The 19,913-nt window shown below is 39.5% G+C and overlaps 1 protein-coding gene across 1 annotated transcript; it reads right to left on the minus strand.

Annotated features, from left to right (window-relative positions):
• Positions 1 to 973: 973 nt before the first annotated feature.
• Positions 974 to 19,800, minus strand: LOC141019117 (transmembrane protein 184B-like). Its single transcript, XM_073493933.1, has 10 exons — positions 19,485 to 19,800; positions 19,305 to 19,385; positions 16,391 to 16,624; positions 12,944 to 13,109; positions 8,903 to 8,993; positions 8,652 to 8,727; positions 7,941 to 8,032; positions 7,138 to 7,307; positions 5,437 to 5,631; positions 974 to 3,607 (listed from the first exon to the last, which is right to left on the minus strand). The coding sequence occupies exons 3-10, from the start codon at positions 16,622 to 16,624 to the stop codon at positions 3,378 to 3,380; spliced, it is 1,254 nt and encodes a 417-aa protein (XP_073350034.1). The 5' UTR covers positions 19,305 to 19,385; positions 19,485 to 19,800; the 3' UTR covers positions 974 to 3,377.
• Between the last annotated feature and the right edge of the window lie 113 nt (positions 19,801 to 19,913).

Here is a 19,913-nt window from a genome sequence, read left to right on the forward strand (position 1 = left end):
TTGTAAGTATTAAAATTCATTATTGTGAAATTAAAGTTTTTGAATTTCTTCTCCAAAACTTCATAGTGCCCCTGAAACAACACATTTAAAATACACTTACTTTACATACTTGAGTATGAAAAGGCATGACTAAATGGCATTTGCGGCAGGACCACTTTTTAAAATAAATAAATAATGAAGCTTTATAAACAACTGTCTAGAACACATTTTAAATTGTATTCAGTACTTGTATTCACTTCTGCTACTTTCACAGGATGGAAAACTATTAATAACTTAAAAGTTAATTAATTCTTTATCATTTACCATGAGGGGAGCTCCTAATATTCAGTCAACACCAAATGTAAAGTTATTTTGACAAAGATAATACTGCAGGATTCAATTGGACTGTATTACTCTAGTAGTGTAACAAGTATTTTCTTGTTATCCTTTGTGACGGTGTAAAAAAAATTAATTACAAGCAACAGTCTGGTTTCCAAATTGTTATTTTTGTTTTGTTATAATTAATAGTACATCAGAATTTGGAGCAAAATGTACCTTTAACATAAAAAGTACACAGCAGGGAAATGGTCCTTGTTATTTATGGGTCTATTAACATATATGCAGCATTTTAATGTTGTATCCAGTGGAGTTGGAGCTAAACTTTAGTATTTTATATTCTATTGGCTCATTTAACCGACACATTCTTGTGCATCATATCTTACATGTGAATTATACATTTGAGATTATTTAGCCAGCAAAGTAGTAGCTAGCTAGTAGTAGCTATAACTGTAAATTTAAGAGCAGCACTTCAGTGAATACAGTTAGCTACCGTCTACCACAGCTGACTACAGGGGTTTCTATTTCTCTGGATGCCCCTAGGTATTTCTACAGTGTTATCTATCAAAATAGAATTGTACAATGTCACAAAAAATGACATATTGTTGTGATAATGGTGTCCACAAGCTGACTTGAACAAAAACCTGGCAGAGATGTGTTGCCTGCATTTGTCTTTTATTTCCTTTTCAACACCAATAGACCCCAATACAGCATAAAACATGAGATCAAATCACCAATATACAAATTAAGAAGTAAACAACAGAAAAAAAATCAGAGAATATATGAAAATTAAAATATTAAACTACAGCACTATACCAAGCAATGCCATTTCAGCCATCATCGTGAATGTTTCACAGTGCCTGGTTTAACTCTATTTACAACATTCGTTCCTTTCTGGTATAATATTTCCTCGTTAATATACTCAGCTTTGTGATTAACACCCAGCTTTAAAAATCACATGGTAACAGAACAAATTATATGATAGTGTTTTGAATCAAGATGCTTGGATCTGATATTCTGTTAGACAGGGGCAGAAAATAAGGCAGCAAATTTCACTTTTCAATACCACTAAGTCAATGTTAGATCAATACGACAATGCCTTTAACTGAAGCACAAAAGGTTCAGTGGAAGGAGATACAAAACTGAAACGTGTGTTAAAGTTGTTTGGTAGGAATATGGGTTAGCAGTCACAGCTGAAAGCCATTTTTTAAACATTTTGACAGACACCGATTATTCTGCTAACTCATTAAGATTTTCCCATAAGGAAGTTGATTGTGCTGTTTTGAGGTTGCGCATCAGTTTGGCTGGTTTCTCCATCCTGACTACATTCATTACCCATGAGGACTGTACCATTTTTAACCTGCAGTTAATAGGCTTGAGTCAGTGTGTAAAATCAGTTTTGACTCTACACACAACATAGCAAGAGGAAAATGATGAACGCAAATTCAGAGGCAGCACTCGACGTAATGTCCCCTTTGAGAAGGATCTATTCAGCTTTGATACTGCTGTGCTCTGCCATCAAACATTTACGATCACAACAACAAGCATCTTCTATACTGGCCTCTGCTAAAACGCATATTAAATATTGGTTTATGTTCGTATGAACAATTAACTCAAACACAGCTCATGCTATCTTTTGGAGAAAAAGATAAAAGGAACTAACAGATGGCAGACAGGCCTGAACAATTTTATTCACTCGAAGTTGTTTTCTACCATGCATCAGTCTTCTGGCACAACATGTACCTGAATGCTCTCTCATCTTGTGTATTAACTTCTAATGCCCATGTATTTCTTTTCCAAATTTGAATCCAGTCAGATTTAAAGGCTCATGTGTCCTATCTGTCTGTAATGACCAACATCCTCCCTATTGCTGTACCAGTGAGGCCATTATAAACAAAACCAGCAGAGGCAGGCCTGTTCTATGCTACGTGTAATGCCCTTAATTATGGGATTACAATCCACAGCACATCACAGCTGGGCTGCCTCTGCGGGGAAGTGTTGCTTCTTCAGTAATCTGTAATCTGTGTGGGTGTTGTCCTTCCATCAGTCTCTGCCCACACTAAAATCTCTCCCACAGCTGTTCCCTGAGCACTCCACAGACAACAACGTTGTCCGAGGAGCCCAAGTCAGGCCAACAGCTGGAGTTACACAGTTAATCTTTTGAGTCACTTTTTCATATGAACCCACAACAAAATGAAAACAAACACATAATATTAAGAACATTTCTGGAATAACAATTTTCCAACAAACTAGTCTTTAAACAAGTTATACCTCCAAGGTCATACAACATTTAAATAAAAAAATTATTTGTGATTAAAATCTTATATATTAAAATGAAGCCTGGTAATTCAAAGGCTCCTTAGTTTTGCGTGACTATAAATCAATTCTAAATCTTAAGACAGCATGTCTCAATAAGTGGAGCAATGGGCACTGCTCCCTCTATTTGGCAATGTTTCGGTACGAGGCAGAGTTGGCAGAGGAGTGAGGAGGAGGATGGACTGAAAATCAGTATAAAAACTCAAAGATGAAGATGGCACTTATTTGCTCTAGCATACACCTTATATCTGTCATACCTTTTTTTTGCTGTGGTGTTTAAAGTGCAGCATAAGGTTGCTATATGCAGGCATGATCATTTATACCAATCCATAATCACTGGATGAATATAGTTATGGTATTTCTGTCAGAAATGGCCTCAATGACAGCAACATTATGACAACTTGACCAGTTAATAAACCTAATTTCTAAACATCTCGATTTTGCCCCTTCACAACTATATTTGTTACAACTTCTCCATCCTCTTCATGCTCCCTCTTTTCCCTCTGTACCAATTATTTCCTCTTTGTCCCTGTAAAATAACTCACTTTCCTCCCACAGTCTGTTAACTATAGTTTTGTATGTCTGACATGAATCAGGCTTTATCATTGTTGTCTAAATATGAAAGACAAGAAAACAGAAATCTGATCTTTCATGTTAAGGTAGCAACAAAAGATCAGATTTGTCTTACATAAAAATTCAATATGGGATACAGGAGTAAAGTGAGCCTCTGAGTGCACGTGTTATTCTCAGAACTCATCGTCAGAGCTGAGCAGCAGGGTCTTTTCATTGTCCCCACGAGTGCTGAGGTTACTGTGGCTGCGGGAGAGCGGTGGCCCCCCACTTCGCTCCAGTGTGGACTGCTGGGTGTACTGCTGATAAGCTGGGGAGAAATTGTGGATGGCGTCCTGGACCATGTCCCCCGGATTCATGGTCTCCTTCAGGCTGCTGGAGATGCTCTTCATCGGGGCACAGCGACCTGGAGGTGAGGTAGGAAGGTTGGAAAGTTAATTAAGCCACGCAGAGCAGGATAGACAGGGAGGGGCATATGAAAGTGACAGATGAGTGAGAATAGTACAGAAACTATGTTTCCATCCATGTGATCCTTGTTTCCATGTCATCTGAATTTTCCAAATAATTCTGGAACTGTAGCCAGAAAATAAACATTTACAAAATTCAGTCTTTTCAGTAAATCTGTTCCCTGAATGCCGTTGACATGCGGATTATATAATCAGCAACAGTGAGTATTATGATGATACTGGAGGCCAAGATGAATACATATTTTAATGACATATCAAAAGACACTTGTCAGACAGTAGATGGAATCACTGTGACGTCATGCTAACAACAGTCACTTCCGGTTAGTCTGCTGGCGGTTGATTTACTTTGCAGAGATATGGGAAGCCAGGTCGCTGGTTGGGCTAATTATTAGCTTTGGGTAAACTCAAGCTGTCACTTTGTAAATTAGGTCTCCAACCTAACGTCAGTGAAAATACTGTTAAGATGTGAGATATGATAGCATAAAACATGCATTTAAGATAAGTTAGATGCTTTGAAATAACATCATGAAAAAAAATAATGAAAGTGTAAGTAAGCTAATTGATGCAGGGGTTTTCTACCTGAACGTGACTGTGTCACACATTGACATTAGTTTTATAAAATTATAACACCGGGCAGGTGATGATTTAACATTGGTTTACATCAACAATTTTTTCCCCTTCAGGTCTTATCGCCTACATTGTTCTAAACACAATTCTTCTGTGAGAGTGAGAGTCACAGGGCATCACGAGGGCACCAGGGTAGAAACAAAGACTAAACAAAATTGTAGAGCCCGACTGATATATCTGCATGTATTGTGTATGCAGAAAAAGATGCTTTGGATAACTTATAATTCTTAAATTTCCATTAAGTTTACTGTTTCAGTGCACTGATGTCATTTTAGACGATAAAGTTTATTGTGAAACTGTATGTTTCATATCTTTGTCACATGTGTTTGATAACCACATTTGAGGTATCATTCGAAAAAATTTGAGTGTATTGGCCAATATATCAATATCGAAATTTTTTACTTCCTAATATCGGTATCGGCATCAGCCCTGAAAATCAAGTATGCTCTGCAAAATTACAGCATGTGAAATGAAAAGGCAAAATATTCAAAGCCAATACACTGACAGCAAAATGAACACAATGCGACAAAACAAGACAGCCATTGACCCATAATTTTAAATGTATAAACTAAATTCATGTTTGACTGAAAATTACTGTAAAATAATGGACAATAAATCACAATCAAACACAAAAAAGACATAGAGAACTGTTGTAGATACGGATGAGACACAGCTAACATCAGACCTACCGTACTGTCCATAGATAGGAAATGAGCCTTTCAGTGCAGCACAGTGAAGAAGAGAAAAACAGGAGAGAGGGGAGACAAAGAGAGACAAGGAACACAAGAAAGTCAAGATGAAAATGAAGGAGCAGAAAAACAAAGTTGAAGAAAAGAGATAGACTCAAAATAGTTAGAGAGTGTCATAGAAAGGAATCAGTAAAGGGGCTGGGACACAAAGAGTGAGGTCAGATCAGATCAGCAAGACGGCAGAAACCATTCTGTATTGAGACGCATTTTAAAACTTTCAGAACAGACACTTTATAATGCACACTATAATATGTGTATTTTGCTTTACTTTTCCAATATCAAACCCATCAGAATTAGACCAGCCTCTTAATACCAGCAAACACACACACACACACACACACACACACACACACACACGCACGCACGCATGCACGCACACACACTTCTCTTACCATATGAGTCCAGTCTTTTATCCATGTAGACCTTGTAAGTAAAGGCATGGCGCAAAGCAACAGCAGCAAAGAACATCTCAATGCAGATGATGAAGTTTTGGTAACCAGCGGCAACTGTTCCCTCGCCCACAGAAAAGTCAGCTGAGCTGATCTGAGGAATGGCTCCGCACTTCTCCAGAATGGCCAGCAGCATCCCTATATTGTACAAAGAGACCCATGGTAAGAAAACAAGAGAACAGGCACAAACTGAGCTTTCATCGGTATACTTTGTGTGCATTTTGAAAACCTGTTGCAAAAGGTGAAATCGTTTAAATATTAACAAGCACAAATGGATGATAAGGTCATAGACCTGTTTCCAACTCTTTTTATGATTATATTTCTGGAAGTTTGATGCAGCATCATAGAATTCAGATCACTTCACTGCAAAATCCCCAAATAAAATAAATTTTAAAAAGCCCCTTTAACAAAGCCTGTTCAGCCTGTTGCCTTGTTCTTCTGCATCACCATTTTGTACAAAAGGTACAAAAACGGAAACGGGCGTCGGCAGTGGAGGTAGTAAAAGAGCCTTTGCACTGCCAAGAGGAACCAGGAAATTAAGTAAGCAGTCTAGCTTTTTATTCATGAGCTGTTGTTTGTTTTTTGTGTTGTCTGTTGTTTACACAGCTGAGCAGCTGAATTCAAAATGGTGGTTGCCGGCACTGTCCCCTGAGATCGACCAATCAACGTACACTTACGTCCCTCAAAGTTCCTCTGGTGCTGGGAGAGTATCTACTCTGAAGTTGGAGCTACAAAAGTCCCTCAAAACTGAGTTCTGAAAACTATGATCGTTCACAGTTCTTGCGTTCTTAGAAAGCGCTGCCCGATGTGTATGTAAGACACCAACTCTGTTATGTAATACGAGATGCCTCTTTTATTTCTAGAATTCTGGCATGCTATCTAAAATCACACATTAGGGCAGCGTAATGCTGCTGTTTGATTCAATGTTAAAAAAAACAAAGGCAGTGGCAGTATTGCGCAATCTCTGCGTAAAAAAGGGCAAGAGCTGTCATGTAATCACACTATGAAATCTTGTTGCATTAGAATATTTGCATGAGGTTTCCATTCTGTTGCCAACCTATTACAAATTCACTTAAAATATTGACGCTGGCTGTGTCTCAATTCAGGGGCTGCATCCTTCGAAGGGCACATTTGAAGGCCAATTACGTCACAACGCTGCACGAAGGCTGTCCCAATTCGAAGGCTCCTTCAGATGCACCCCACAAATGCGGCCTTCTTTTCCCTTTTTTTGGAGGACGCATCGCTACTATCCTTCGTGGCCTCCCATATCCCAAGATCCTTTGCGCGCCCAAAACAGAAGAAAGAAAGAAGGAAAATGGCAACATCAAGTGGTGTAGATCGTCACTTTCGCGGGCCTGGGCGGCAGAAATCGTGACGTAAGGGTAAGGGGCGGGAACATCTGGTGACGCAACCAGGAAATGCTCCGAAGGCTAGACCGTCCCATTTAACAACGGTGGACGCGGCTTTCGAAGGTACCTCCGAAGGACTCGCCTTCGGAGGCCGCAAAGGCCGCGTCCTTCGAAGGATGCAGCCCCTGAATTGAGACACAGCCAATGTTGAGATAAAGAACCCCTTCAGACTGCTGAACAAAATATGTCCGAATATATGTTGTGTATGTCTGTGTGTTGTCTGTGTGTACCTTACCTTGCCAGAAGGAGAGAAAGATGACTGACTTGACCATGAAGAACTTGAGCACGGGGTTGTATGGGACAAGCAGTTCACGTGTGGCAAAGTAGAAGAGGAAGAGGGCGTAGAGTGACAAACTGACGGATATGTTGTAGATAATGGTCACATACAGGTAGCCACTAGCCACACTAGAGGTGAGAGAGAGACAGAGGAAAAGAATGTGCTTTAGCTGTGACACACAAGGCAAATGTTTGATTGAACAAACAAAGAAACAGGAATCATTTAAACCTCAAGGAGGTGAAAGTCATTTATAATCAATTTGAAGCTTCGCAAAGACGGTTTGCAATTTTTATTTTGGCAAATAGTGAAAACCATTCAATATCTTAGTTCTGAGGAAGCTGCAGCTCTTCCTTGTGAAGGATAATTAGTAGATTTTTATATAAATATGCACCTTTAGGTGATTACATTTTTAAGTTAATCAAAAGATGGAGATTTGGACTGTAGAGCAACACTCTGATGTTTTTTTTTATACAGGCCCTCATTAGGGATTTTATAGTAATGAACTAAGAACTGCAAAGTAGAGATATCTTGAGATTTAAATTAATATTGTTTTAAAATCATAACTTATTACAGATATGAATTCAGAGGGTATGTTCAACCAACACTGCTCAAACATTATGGAATGAAAAGACTTTTGGTTGAGCAGTCTGTGTCTACAAGAGAGTGATGACATAACACAGCAAGTCAGAGGATAAGAAATCAGTGCTCTGGGAGATGTCCGTGCTGTGAATGACAGTGGGTAGGTTGTTGTGGCAACATACTTAAAGTCTCCATCTCTGTATTTCCCAAAGGCCTGAAGAATGACAGTGATCACTGCCATCAGGGGTTTCACCACACAGAATTGGAGAGTTGCCTGAGGAAGCAAGAGAGAGCAAGCAAGAGAGTGAGAGGAGGGGGAAAAAAAGAGTTAGTAGTAGAGAATTAGGGGAAATACCGGGTCAATAAAACAGCAATGCTCCAGCAATGTTTGTTTCCCTCAGTCCCATATATCAGAATTTCTGACTGAGCCAAGGCTTCTAACAACAAGTAATTTCCAGTGACAAGCACATTAAAAAGACAAAATTTTTAAACCATATGGGAATAAATATGTACTGCAAAAACTCAAAACCCAACCTAGTATATTCATCTATTTTATAGTCAAAAATATCTCATTACACTTAATATAAGACACAATAAGTCACCCAAAGTGTGGCAAATCAGTGTGATTATAATGACACTTGTTTCTCAACAATTTTCACTTGTTCCATTGTCAAATATTTTACTTATTACAAATAAAAAAACACCTTGTAGTCACTGTTTTTTTATAAACTTATCTTTGGAGTGCTATATTTTTTCCAGTGTGGAAATGAGCATCGTATTGAATTTGTAGGGAACTTGATAAAACATGCACTGTTGTGATTATCACAGTGGACAGCATTGGTTCACCTATCCATAAACAATAAAACATAATTATAACACCCTTTGATTTGTACCTGTTTGCAAAACCTGAGGAAACCAATGGAGTACGTCTTCCCCCACAGACAGCAGGTCCCATACATACAGCTTGACCTGAAGTAAAGTGCATGTTCATACAGGTCAGACTTTTTGTAAATGTATGCAAGCTACTGTATAATAATTTAAGAATTATTAATTAAAATAATATATTTTTTTAAGTACTTCTTTATACCAGAAAGAAAGAGAATGGGATAAAAAAAAGGCTAAGATGAGAGCGAACAAGACTTACTCAATGGGTTTCCCTCTGATCTCGGCCATGATGGCGCTCTCTCCTCCCAGATACTCATAACACAGACTCAGGAAGTTGTAGATGACGAAGGCTGCAGAGTGTGACACATAAGAAACTACTTACTGGGTTTTCAGAGTGACCATTGACAAAATTACTCCCAGATTTACATTTTGTATTTGAGTAAGTGTATTTGATTAGATAAAAAACTGGCCCATTTTTTTTAGGGAAATTTGCAAATGGCACCAAACTATCCAGAAATAACGGACAAACCCATCTTCAACAGCAACTTTGTCTTGGGGATAAAAATCTGAAGCTAATATGACTTCAGAATGGGTCAGATGTGAATGTATTTACAGCATTTATACTTAAGTTCTAAAACATTGTGTTAATGTTGCTGATGTGGGTTTGGGTTATTTCTGACAGCCTCCATGAACACACTGATACATGATAGCTAGAGTGGCAGTCCATTACTTACACAGTGTTTTTATGTATATGTCATAATTACAGTTATGTTGTGCTGACTTTGTTTTAGAACTGCTGAGCTTGCCATTTCAAGGCAGAAAGGTGAGTCTTTCCTGTCGTCAGCATGCTCAGAAATGATTGGGTAATGTTGTGAGTGAGGTACAAGCCTAAGCATAATTGTAAGGTATAGGGCTCTACTGCCTGCAACAGAAGTGGATCAGTCTGAGAATGGACGTCTAGGAAAATATAGTTGAACACTGAAGACAGCTCACGGTCATATCACACTGCCACACAACAGTGTCACACATAAGAAAACTACACACAATTAAAGGTATACTATGCAGGAACTGTTGGTTACTGTTTGTAACACAACATTCAAATTCGGCCACTCTTCCCCAAGTCAATGCCACCAGAAGTGCACTGCTGGTACGTACATAGCAAGCTGCTTTTGCAGAAACGTTACATTTGTTGTAATGGAAAAAGCAGATACTTCAGCAAGCTAACTAAGCTAACTGCACCTACCAACTCCATGTTGCTCTTCATCCTCATCCACTCTTTTAATGCTTGCCAGCAGGGGAAAGTCACCCCAGATTCACTCTTGTTTAGGAGCTTGCTTTGTCGCCTTGCAATGTTAGTGCGTTTTGGTGCTTTGCCCACCATTTTTGTAGCTTCCTCTTGGAAGCATACTGCTTACCGTCAAATGGTCACTACCTTTTTATAAAGACCCCACCTCACCTGTTTGCTGTTATTGGTTGGAGGCTACACACCCACTGACCACAGGTTGTAGCCTAGAAATGTCCCGAATGCAACAAAATTCGAAGAAAATAAATAAAATACAGGCAGAGGGCAGGATCACTGCAGATACAGACACTGTCACATTTGTAGCCAGTCACAAATGACGAATGAGATGGATTATTTTTCTATTAACCTATACATTTGTTTTTAGGAAAATTCTGCATAGTGTACCTTTAAGGCTATAATAGTCAGTCATGTAATGTGTTACACAACTAACACAAAACATCACATGTTATAATGTGATTTTGATCTTTATTAGGAGTATTCTTCCACAGCATTGAGGGCAGAAATGTGAAGCTACACCAGGTGTGTCTCTAATCCCTTTCTATTCACCGGTCAGATCTGATATGTAATCGACCTAATCAATGCACTGAACAAGTCGATTACATATCAGACACTGGTTGCTTTTACAGGTTTTGGGGTGAGTTTATTTATGCATGGTTTCAGATGAACAACTGTCCCAGGTATCGTTATACAGTTAGCAACAGTAAACAAGCTTTCACGTGGCTAATCAGTCAACTGCTGAGGTTTTTGACTGGAATGAAAACGTGCAGATTTCTGTCTCGAGACAACTGCTGTGGTGTAATTCACTGACACATCTGTCATTTGACACTTAAATACCTGCTCTTACATTTTAAAATCTATTCTTCTAATACATTTACACAGGTACTTCCAAAAAAGCATGGAGTCCAGTTACATCATATCCTGTGTACTGTAGCCTTTTTTCATACACATGTGCTGGCTCGGCCTGACTTGGTTTGACTCGGCGTGTTAGTCCAACACAGCAGGGATCTGCATCTCCATTACAGCAGGGCTACTCGCTTGAAGGTGTGTCTTTAACTAATGACACATTTGTCTTGAGTCAATGATGAGCAGCACACTCTTTAGCACAGTTTACCATTGCACTGTATAACAGATGTTAGTAGCCAGCTATTTATCATCATGGACTTTAAGGCTGTTGTCATGGTTTTGCTTGGCATCTACTGCTTATTGCTTAAAAAATCTAAAGAAACAGGGCTCTACCATTTGTCCCTGAATGATAAAAGAAACCAATATGACATAACTGCAACCTGTTCAGAAGTGTTCGGGCAAATCAATGCAGCATGGTTTGATTCATGGAAAAGCCCTCCTGGTCAATAACATATTAGTTATTCTGAAAACACTGATTTACTTAGCATTTTGCTGAGAAGTAACATATAATTGAAATAAACCAGACTGTACTGCTGGACAGAATGTTTTTCATCCACTGCCCCAGGTGTTCTCAGGCTAATTTAAGGGTAACCCACAGTTACCAGCTCCCTACTGTCTCAGCTCTCTTTACTGTATAAAGTGGCTGAGCACAATGACAATCCCTGCCAGAGCACAGTCAGCACAGTGCTGGCTTTGTTGCATAACTACATCATTAGGTATTTTTTCACTCTCAAATGTACTTCTACACATGAATGTCTTAAATGTTCATTTATCTAGATCCTAATGGAGACAAATCTTGCCATGTCAGTACTGCATCTTATTAAAGCTAAGTGTCACTTCTGTCATACTGAATAGCATATTCAATATCTAATTTCATAAACTCTTCTACCATTTATTCATTCTTTAACACATACTGAATTGTGATTAATGTGTACACAGGTGCAACTAACCATTGTTTTGAGGATCACTTCATCTGTCACTTCTGTTCTGGGTGAATCAATTAATTGTTTAGTCTAAAGGTGTAAGAAGAAATCAGTGTAGTATAATAGTACTGAATCCAATGGGATGACTTCAAACTGGCAAAAGAAATGTTTGTAATAGCTATAGAATAATGATACCATTAGGCTTTATATTGGTTACCTATAAACCTTGCTTTCACTTTGCTATTTTGTCTGCTATTGGGCACAGATTCTACTGGGAAAGTGAAAGGTGACTGGTTGATCCAGTCCGGCTGGCAGCCTGGCAACATTTCTATCTGCTTTCATGTCTCCATTATAGACTATATATGAATGAATTTGAAATGATTTAGTCCTGTGCTGTTGGTAGTTGCTACTCTATAGAAAACGGAAACAACCTGGTTGTCTTTGTGACAGCGCTGCCAATAATATTACCATTTGGAAACTGTTGGTTGGGTAAATTGATTACCCAACCCAAACCCAAAGGTATTCAATTTGTAATGACATAAACAGAGAAAAGAAACAAATATTTATGACTGAGGAGCTTGAACCAGCTGACATTTGGCATCTTTGCCTTCATGTAGATCAATTAATCAGCACTATAAAAATATTCAGGCAATTACCCTAATAAAGCACATTTGATGATGAAATAATTGGCATTAAGAAAATTGTCAGTCATAACTATACCACGCTAACTGCTAGTTATATTCTCAAATTCAGCATGAATAAAATGCAACAGATACATTAAAGACTAGAAAGATGAAGAAAAAGCGTACGATTTATCTGCTCACAAATGAGATGGCTTTTAAAAGTCTTCACGAGGATTTGCTCGTTTTCATACAGTTGCTAGGTAACAGGTTTCCCCTCCCCTGAAATCCTAGGAGGCCATGGAGCCATGAGAACAAAGATGGCAACCTTTGTAAATGAAGACACTGCAAAGGCCATCTGCCACAGAGGTATCACAACACATAAATTCTCCCACTCTTGTTTCTACTGGGAGTAAAAAGAGACACTGGAACACAAAACACTCACTCCCACCACTGTGGTGAATACTGGCTGGCTGTTTGCACGCCACATACGGCAGCATATAATCTAGCCTGCAGCAGAAAATGCTGGTGAACCAGTAATCTGCACTCACCTTCATAGCAGTCTCGAACTGTGTCAAAGTACACGTAATACTCCTCGTTGGTGAAGAAAAGAAGGCTGAGCCAGGAGTCGAAGGCATAGATGGGGACTATGAAAAGGATCCTTACTATGTGCCTCTGTTCATTTGGAGAGCTGTAGTAACGCAGGTGCATGTAGATCTAGAAATAAGAGAGACGGAAAAGTTGTGGGAAAGGTTTTCACCAAAAAAAAAGTGCAAACATACATTCTAAAGCAGAATTTGTTTTACTCCTATTATCTTTCTATGATTCTGCCACATTTGGTGCACAATTGCTTCACTCCCAGAGGCTTTGGATCAGCACTAAAAAACAACAACACATTTTACTTTTAACTCGTCTACAATATCAGCTTCCAGAAGTTGCTAAGGGAGTGGTTGGAACATTTTTTCCTGATGGTATCATATTAAACCAATTGGACTTTGGGCTTTGCAAAAGAGCTGCTCATGCTAGGAATACTGAATGAGCTTAAATAATCAATAAATAATCAAAGGAGGGAGAGAAAGATGAGAAAATACACTGAAAACACTGCAAGGGAGCATGTACAGTACACATACACATGAAAAATGGTTGCGTCAGTTGATGAACAGCAGATTGGCAGGATGCAGACCATATATATTTACATTGTGTGAAATATGGAAAATGTCCCAAGAATTACGTCTTACAAAACTGTTATATATCATAGAATTAAATGTTTGAGCCTGTTCACACCTGGCATTAACATGTATCCCCACATACGTCTCGAGTGACCACTTGTAATTGGATCTCATGTTCCTGCTCTATAAGCAAATAACCAGGTACATCACTGGGACAAATGGACACTTTGTTTACATAAAGAAAGAAGTAACTTAATGTATACCATTTACCGTATTTACAAGAAGGTCCAAATAATTAAGAATTTGTCATAGACACTGTTTAGCGAAGTTTATAACATTTCTCGTAACTCAACAACTCACAAAATTGAGCAATTTTTTTAAGGGAGTCCGGGGACTTTCTCCAGTGGCAACAAAGAAGTAGCCAATATTGATTACTGTCCATTATATTTGTTAAATTTCACGTTTACTATCAATAAAATGTTGTCTTCTTTCACAAATTTAGTGTTAAGTGTGTTCAAACAGCTGTTAATGCTGGCAGATAAGACTCACTTTTGACACTGAGTAACAGACACTGTGGACCAGTACACATTCAAATACACACTGCTAAAAGAAGGTGGTCACACGCCGCATGCGTCCCAGACCATCTCTGAATGAGGTCTGATTGATCGGATCTCAGATGCCTCAATGCATCTTGGGTGCATTAACACCTGTACTGTGCACTTGTGATTGGATCATTCAGGATGGATGTTAATATCATGTCCACAGGGCCTTTGAAATAGCAACACATCTTTGTCACAGCCCAGAACTGTGGTGGATAAATGACTTAGCTGCCTAATTGCTGCCTCATGAAACCTGCATGTATGTTCTCATCAGGCTCTAGTCTGTCTGTAAAGGTCAGAATACAGCCAGTATACATTTGCCTAAGATGTTAAGTATATTGGAGTATTGTATGCCTGAAAGGTGTGTGTTGCGTGCGGGCACTGACACGTGGGGTTGTTTTGGGTAACTGATATAGGGCTTTTATCACTCCTATTGAGAGCAGCAGACAGCAGGAAGAACAGGGTGGGCGTTTGTCACCAGCACGTATGTCTGCTCTATCCGGCTCCTTTCCACTTACACAATGTCCCACCTATCACCTTTCCTGGCCTGTAAACAGACACACACCAAGCTAAAATAACAAACAGAGGGTGACAACACACCAAGCCAGACAGTGCACTCCACTCACAGGGCTTGTTGCTAGGTGACCCTCCTCTCACACACATGCACACACACACACACACACACACACACACACACACACACACACACACACACACACACACACACACACACACACACGCCCTGTTCTTTGATGTCGTAGTCAAGGCAAGAGCACCTGTTGCCAGAGTGACAGAGGGCTCTTCTTTAACCCTGTATTTGAAGAGCAGCCACAAACAATAGAGGACAAATCATTAACCTAAGCCTCGGGGCACAATAGATCTCACTTACATATAAGGGACGCTTCACTGTAACTTGAGGGCTGATGAACTGACAAACAAAGAGCACTTATGCACTGTGCAGCTCTTATCGGCACCGCTAACAATAAACACCTCCAATCTCCAGAGATTGTAAACATTATTCTCACCTGTCAAAACACAGGAAACAAAAAGATGTCCCTTTTATAACTTTGGGCGCACAAACATTATGTATATTCTTATACAGGCTACAGACAAGCAGCAGTTAAGGCAGTACACACTCATATCTGGCCATACTTCCCCTATGGCAGGGCTACCGGAGATATTTGTCAAATGTAGGGTGTGTTTCAGGGGTAAAATCAACCTAAAACATTTTGACAAAACAGCATTATAATCCAGCACTGCAGGGCTGCAGAAGTGTCCTGGCCTACAGATTCCGTTCTCCTGATGCTTTACCATATTATTTAGCCCTAATCACAAATAAGAGGTCCTATAGACTCTGGTGGTAAACATCCGTAAAACAGTACAGTCAGTCCAGCCTTTGTTATTCATAAGAAATGGGTTAATAAAAAAACTGCTTTTTTTGTCTCATTACATTCACACAACCCTAAATGTGTATGTTACATAAATATCCTAGGTCGAAAATCGGTCAGTATTTGGAAGAAGCCTTCCCCTCACAGGATGTAAAACTTTCTGGATTAATGCATGTGTTTGGTGGGTGAATGTGTACATATAGAGCCTTAGTAATCTAGGGAGGCTCATGGAAACAGACCCCGGGGTGTGAATGTGTCTACTGTTTTTTTTGTTTTTTTCTGCTTCTGCTGAAAATGAGAGCTATTTGTACGTAACAACCCTGCATACAATACATGAAGGCTAAAGAAAAAGAGATTCGGTAGACATTCGTTAGACTTGAAGATCATGAGTGAGATTTAGGTTTTATCCTCCTACTCCAGCTGAACCCTTTGCCCAAAGGCTGTGGGCAAAGACAAGAGAGATGCAACCACTTCTTTGCACTTTTTATTGGGCTGCTGCACTTCTCCCGAGCAACATGCTGACCTCCAAGATCATATCGTTTACTAGAGCTGCAAAAAACAAATAGCCCACTATTGTGATAACATATTTAACTGAAAATTTTTGGACTGACTAAACAAGAATTTTAATCGAGAAATATATAAAATAATTGGCAGATTAATCCAATAAGAAAATAATTGTTAGTTGCAGCCCTATATTTTTCCCTCTCACTGGTACACATAGCTCAAGTTGGATAAAATAACTAGTTGTGGAGACAGTAACTGAAATCTTAAAGTTATGTGTTAAGCTTGAGCCCCCTGACCACTAGATCATCTGCAAACTCAAATTGTTACTCTTTCCTTACCTGGTGACATGTGATCAGAAGAGCTGTCCAAACAAAAAATCCTGATATAGTCTGGGCAGTGGAGGTCATGAGGAAAATTGGCTCTTCTGGTGTGACCAATGGGGTTTCTGGTATCCATGTGGAGTTGGATCCTTGTGGGGTCACAGTGGCTGGGGCTCTTGGGGGAAAGCCGACAGGAGAATCATTACCCAACCTCTCTGACAGGGTTATGTCTCGCCGCCAAAGTTGACTCATCTGTATAAAGAAAGGGTGTAGATGAGACTTCATTAACAAAGCTGCTCTTTAGGTAATACAAACTAATTTAGCCTTTTGGATTGGTCAACAACAATCAGCTACACATTCAAGGTTATAATGCCTGAATGAAACACAGTAATGTGTAAATTCATCGCAATAGGCCTGCCGGTGTAAGACCTAAATCTCAAGTCAACATCTGCTGATGTTAGAATAAGAAAAAATACGGAGCAGTGCAAAGTAGGACACAGCACACATCTAGATTGGCAAAGAGACTATTTGGATAGACAGATGAAGCGAGATCAAAACAGAGAGAGTGAAAAGGGGAGGCACAAGGTACCAGGTGGGAAAGGAGAGGCTGATAAAGAGTGTAAAAACACCAACACATTGGGGGTTGGGGGGCTGAATCATTCAAACACAGCGAATCAGTGTGACAGCAACAAGCTGAGGGCTGCTGACCCAATTTCTCCCCTTCTTTTTCTCTGTGCTTTGCTGAGAAAACGAAATGGCGTTAAACACAGACATATTTCTTCAGATAAATTGAGCACTTCCACAAATCAGCACTTAAGGGCCTGATTTTAGACATAAAGCTGAAATAAAGTAAAACCATGATGTAATCTCATTCAAAACCATACTCTCTAAAATGGATAAAGACCTTCTGAACAGATTCCGTTACTCCTCCAATCTTTGTTTAATAAAAAAAAGGTAGATATTGAGTTGGATGTACTATTTTCCATTGGTGAGTGGCTTTAAGTGTCATGTGTGCATAAATAATAATCGCAATATTGTATACTGTTCAGACCTATTATGAACCCTTACACTTATACTGCATTTATGCCACATCAGCAGAGTGGGAATATATCACATCCACTGGAAAATCCTCATAACTCAAAATTTCAATAGTGAGTTATAGGAAGTAAAAAAAAATAACACAAGTGGTGTCTGTCACATAATTACGCAGTACAGATTTAGGCAGATGAAAACAAAACGGACAAAACAAGGGCTCGCAACATCAAAAGCATCCAGAAAGATGCTCCATGTGCCACCAACCTACTGATCAAATCACTGCAGATCTGTCATCTGTCATCTCTTCTCAGCTACATCAGTGTCTTGGTGTGGATTCCAGGAAGGCGATAATCTAATCATTCCCAGTGAAAACTAATTTCACAATGACTTTCAAAGCCCCCCTGTGCGCCAGCTAAATATAGGTTGGTGCTCAAAGTGGTCATGGATGACTCATGCTGCTTGCCAGCCAAAGCCTCAATCAGCTTGTGGCAATGCAGTAACTAGGAAGACAACATGTCACACATACGGGAATATATTGAAGTATTTAGGCAAAGAAACTGTGAGGAAATCAATAAAGGACAGCACAGAAAATACCTTCTGCATACCTGGGCTTTTTAGAAAAATGTACTGGACAGTCAAAGCCAGAATATGAATTTACTGTGTTAACTATAGGGCTGCACAATTAATCAAAATATAATCGAAATTCAATACGGCTAAGTGCAAAATACAAATCACAAGAAGATGTGATTTTTCTGATAAAGGTCAAATGTGTGACAAAACAGCAGTAAAATTAGGTACTGTAGTCCTGCAGAGATGCCCTGGCCTACAAATCTTGTTCTACAGATGTAAGAAAACATGTTTGTTTGTTTGATATAGACCCTAACCAATGTCACGTCATGATTTTAATAGTTTAATAGTAATAGCAATATGATTATTTCCAGTCCTTTCATTCAGCCCTAATTTACTATAAAGCATTTACTTAGTCATACTTCTCAACTGCTCAATGATTTGTGAAACTGCAGGAAGCTCCAGTTTGATTTTCCAAATATTCATTTCAATGTGATCAACATCAAGACTATTAAACAGTGTAATTTCAGTGTCCAAACAGATGTGAAGTGCTATGAACTGAGATTGGGGGATGGTCTTAAAATGTATAATGGTATCTGCTTGCCATATTGCCTAGCAGGTAGACTAGTAGTCTGAAAATTGAAACAACTCATTTATTTAACCATGATTGGGTGCATGCAAATCAGTCGACCATTGGTTGACATATTAAAAAAAACAAACCTACATATCATCTGAGAAAATGAATGTAGAGGAATAAAGGGTGAGGTCTGTGTTCAGTAGGCTATATTCAAGCAGTGGTGACGTTCACAAGCACCAGCTTGCACCTATAACAACAAAGCTCGATGCTTCCCAGTGGGCCACAGACAAGAGAGAGAGAGGCAACTCATCAATCCTGCTGACTGCACCCATGTGTAGGTTTCAAAACATGCATTGTACTTTGACCTCAATCGAATCAGCGGTCTTTGTGACAGGCCATCATAAGTCCTAAGGCTAGGAGGAGACCTGCCTGAAACATATTGTAAAGCATCCGGCCACTGAGGCTGTGTTCAATCAGAGGCACTGAAGACCACTGGGCCACTTAGCAGTGACCACAACTATAACAAACCCCACAAAGAAACAGGGCGCAGGTTTCAACCTTCAGTATGCACATAGCCGTGCTGCAATTTAGAGTGACATCATATGTACTGGAAATCTAGCGAAAATGATATTTGCCTCAGTACTGCTGGTTGTGATCATTTAGAAAACGTCTACGAGTTAAGAAAAACACACCAAACTGAAAAAGGGTAGCTGTTGTTCAGGGATCATGACTCCATCCTGATGCTTTACTTACCTCCTCTGCAGTTGTTTGATCTGCGCTGGGTTGAATCAAAGCATCAATTTAGCTCATCGTCTCAAGTCGATTGCAAACCTTCTGGAGTACAAAAAGTTAATTGGCCGAGCGCTAACATTCAGACGACAGCCAGCTAGGTTATCTTATCACTGCATCATTGTTTGAAAGCCGGAAACTTGCCTTTTTTTTTATACAGGCAAGTGTCGGCAGCTGAGCGTTAACTACGCCGAGCGCTGTTAGCTTTCGTTAGCCAGCCTTCCTAGCCTGGCGTTAGCTTGCTGTTGCTTCTCTCCGTAAAGTCAAAACAAAGCAAATAAATATATATAACGCTTTTAAAATGTGACACAATTACAATTTAACAATGTCTACGAAAAACAAGTGTTTTTATCTTGCCATTTCCTATCCAAAGCTAATGAGCTGGACACCGTTATTTCATCCACATCACCATCGGCAGTTCACTATACCAACAGCAGCAGCTGCCAGCAGAAACTCCGCTCTCGGCGCATGCGTAGTCCCGCTGTTCACTTCTCCGGGTCTTAGCCATTGAACATGATGTAACTTTGTATACGCTAGACTGCACTGCATTGGCTGTTGTTGTGTCCAAAAATC

This window comes from Pagrus major, chromosome 23 (assembly GCF_040436345.1).
Source record: "Pagrus major chromosome 23, Pma_NU_1.0".
NCBI classification, from domain to species: domain Eukaryota; kingdom Metazoa; phylum Chordata; class Actinopteri; order Spariformes; family Sparidae; genus Pagrus; species Pagrus major.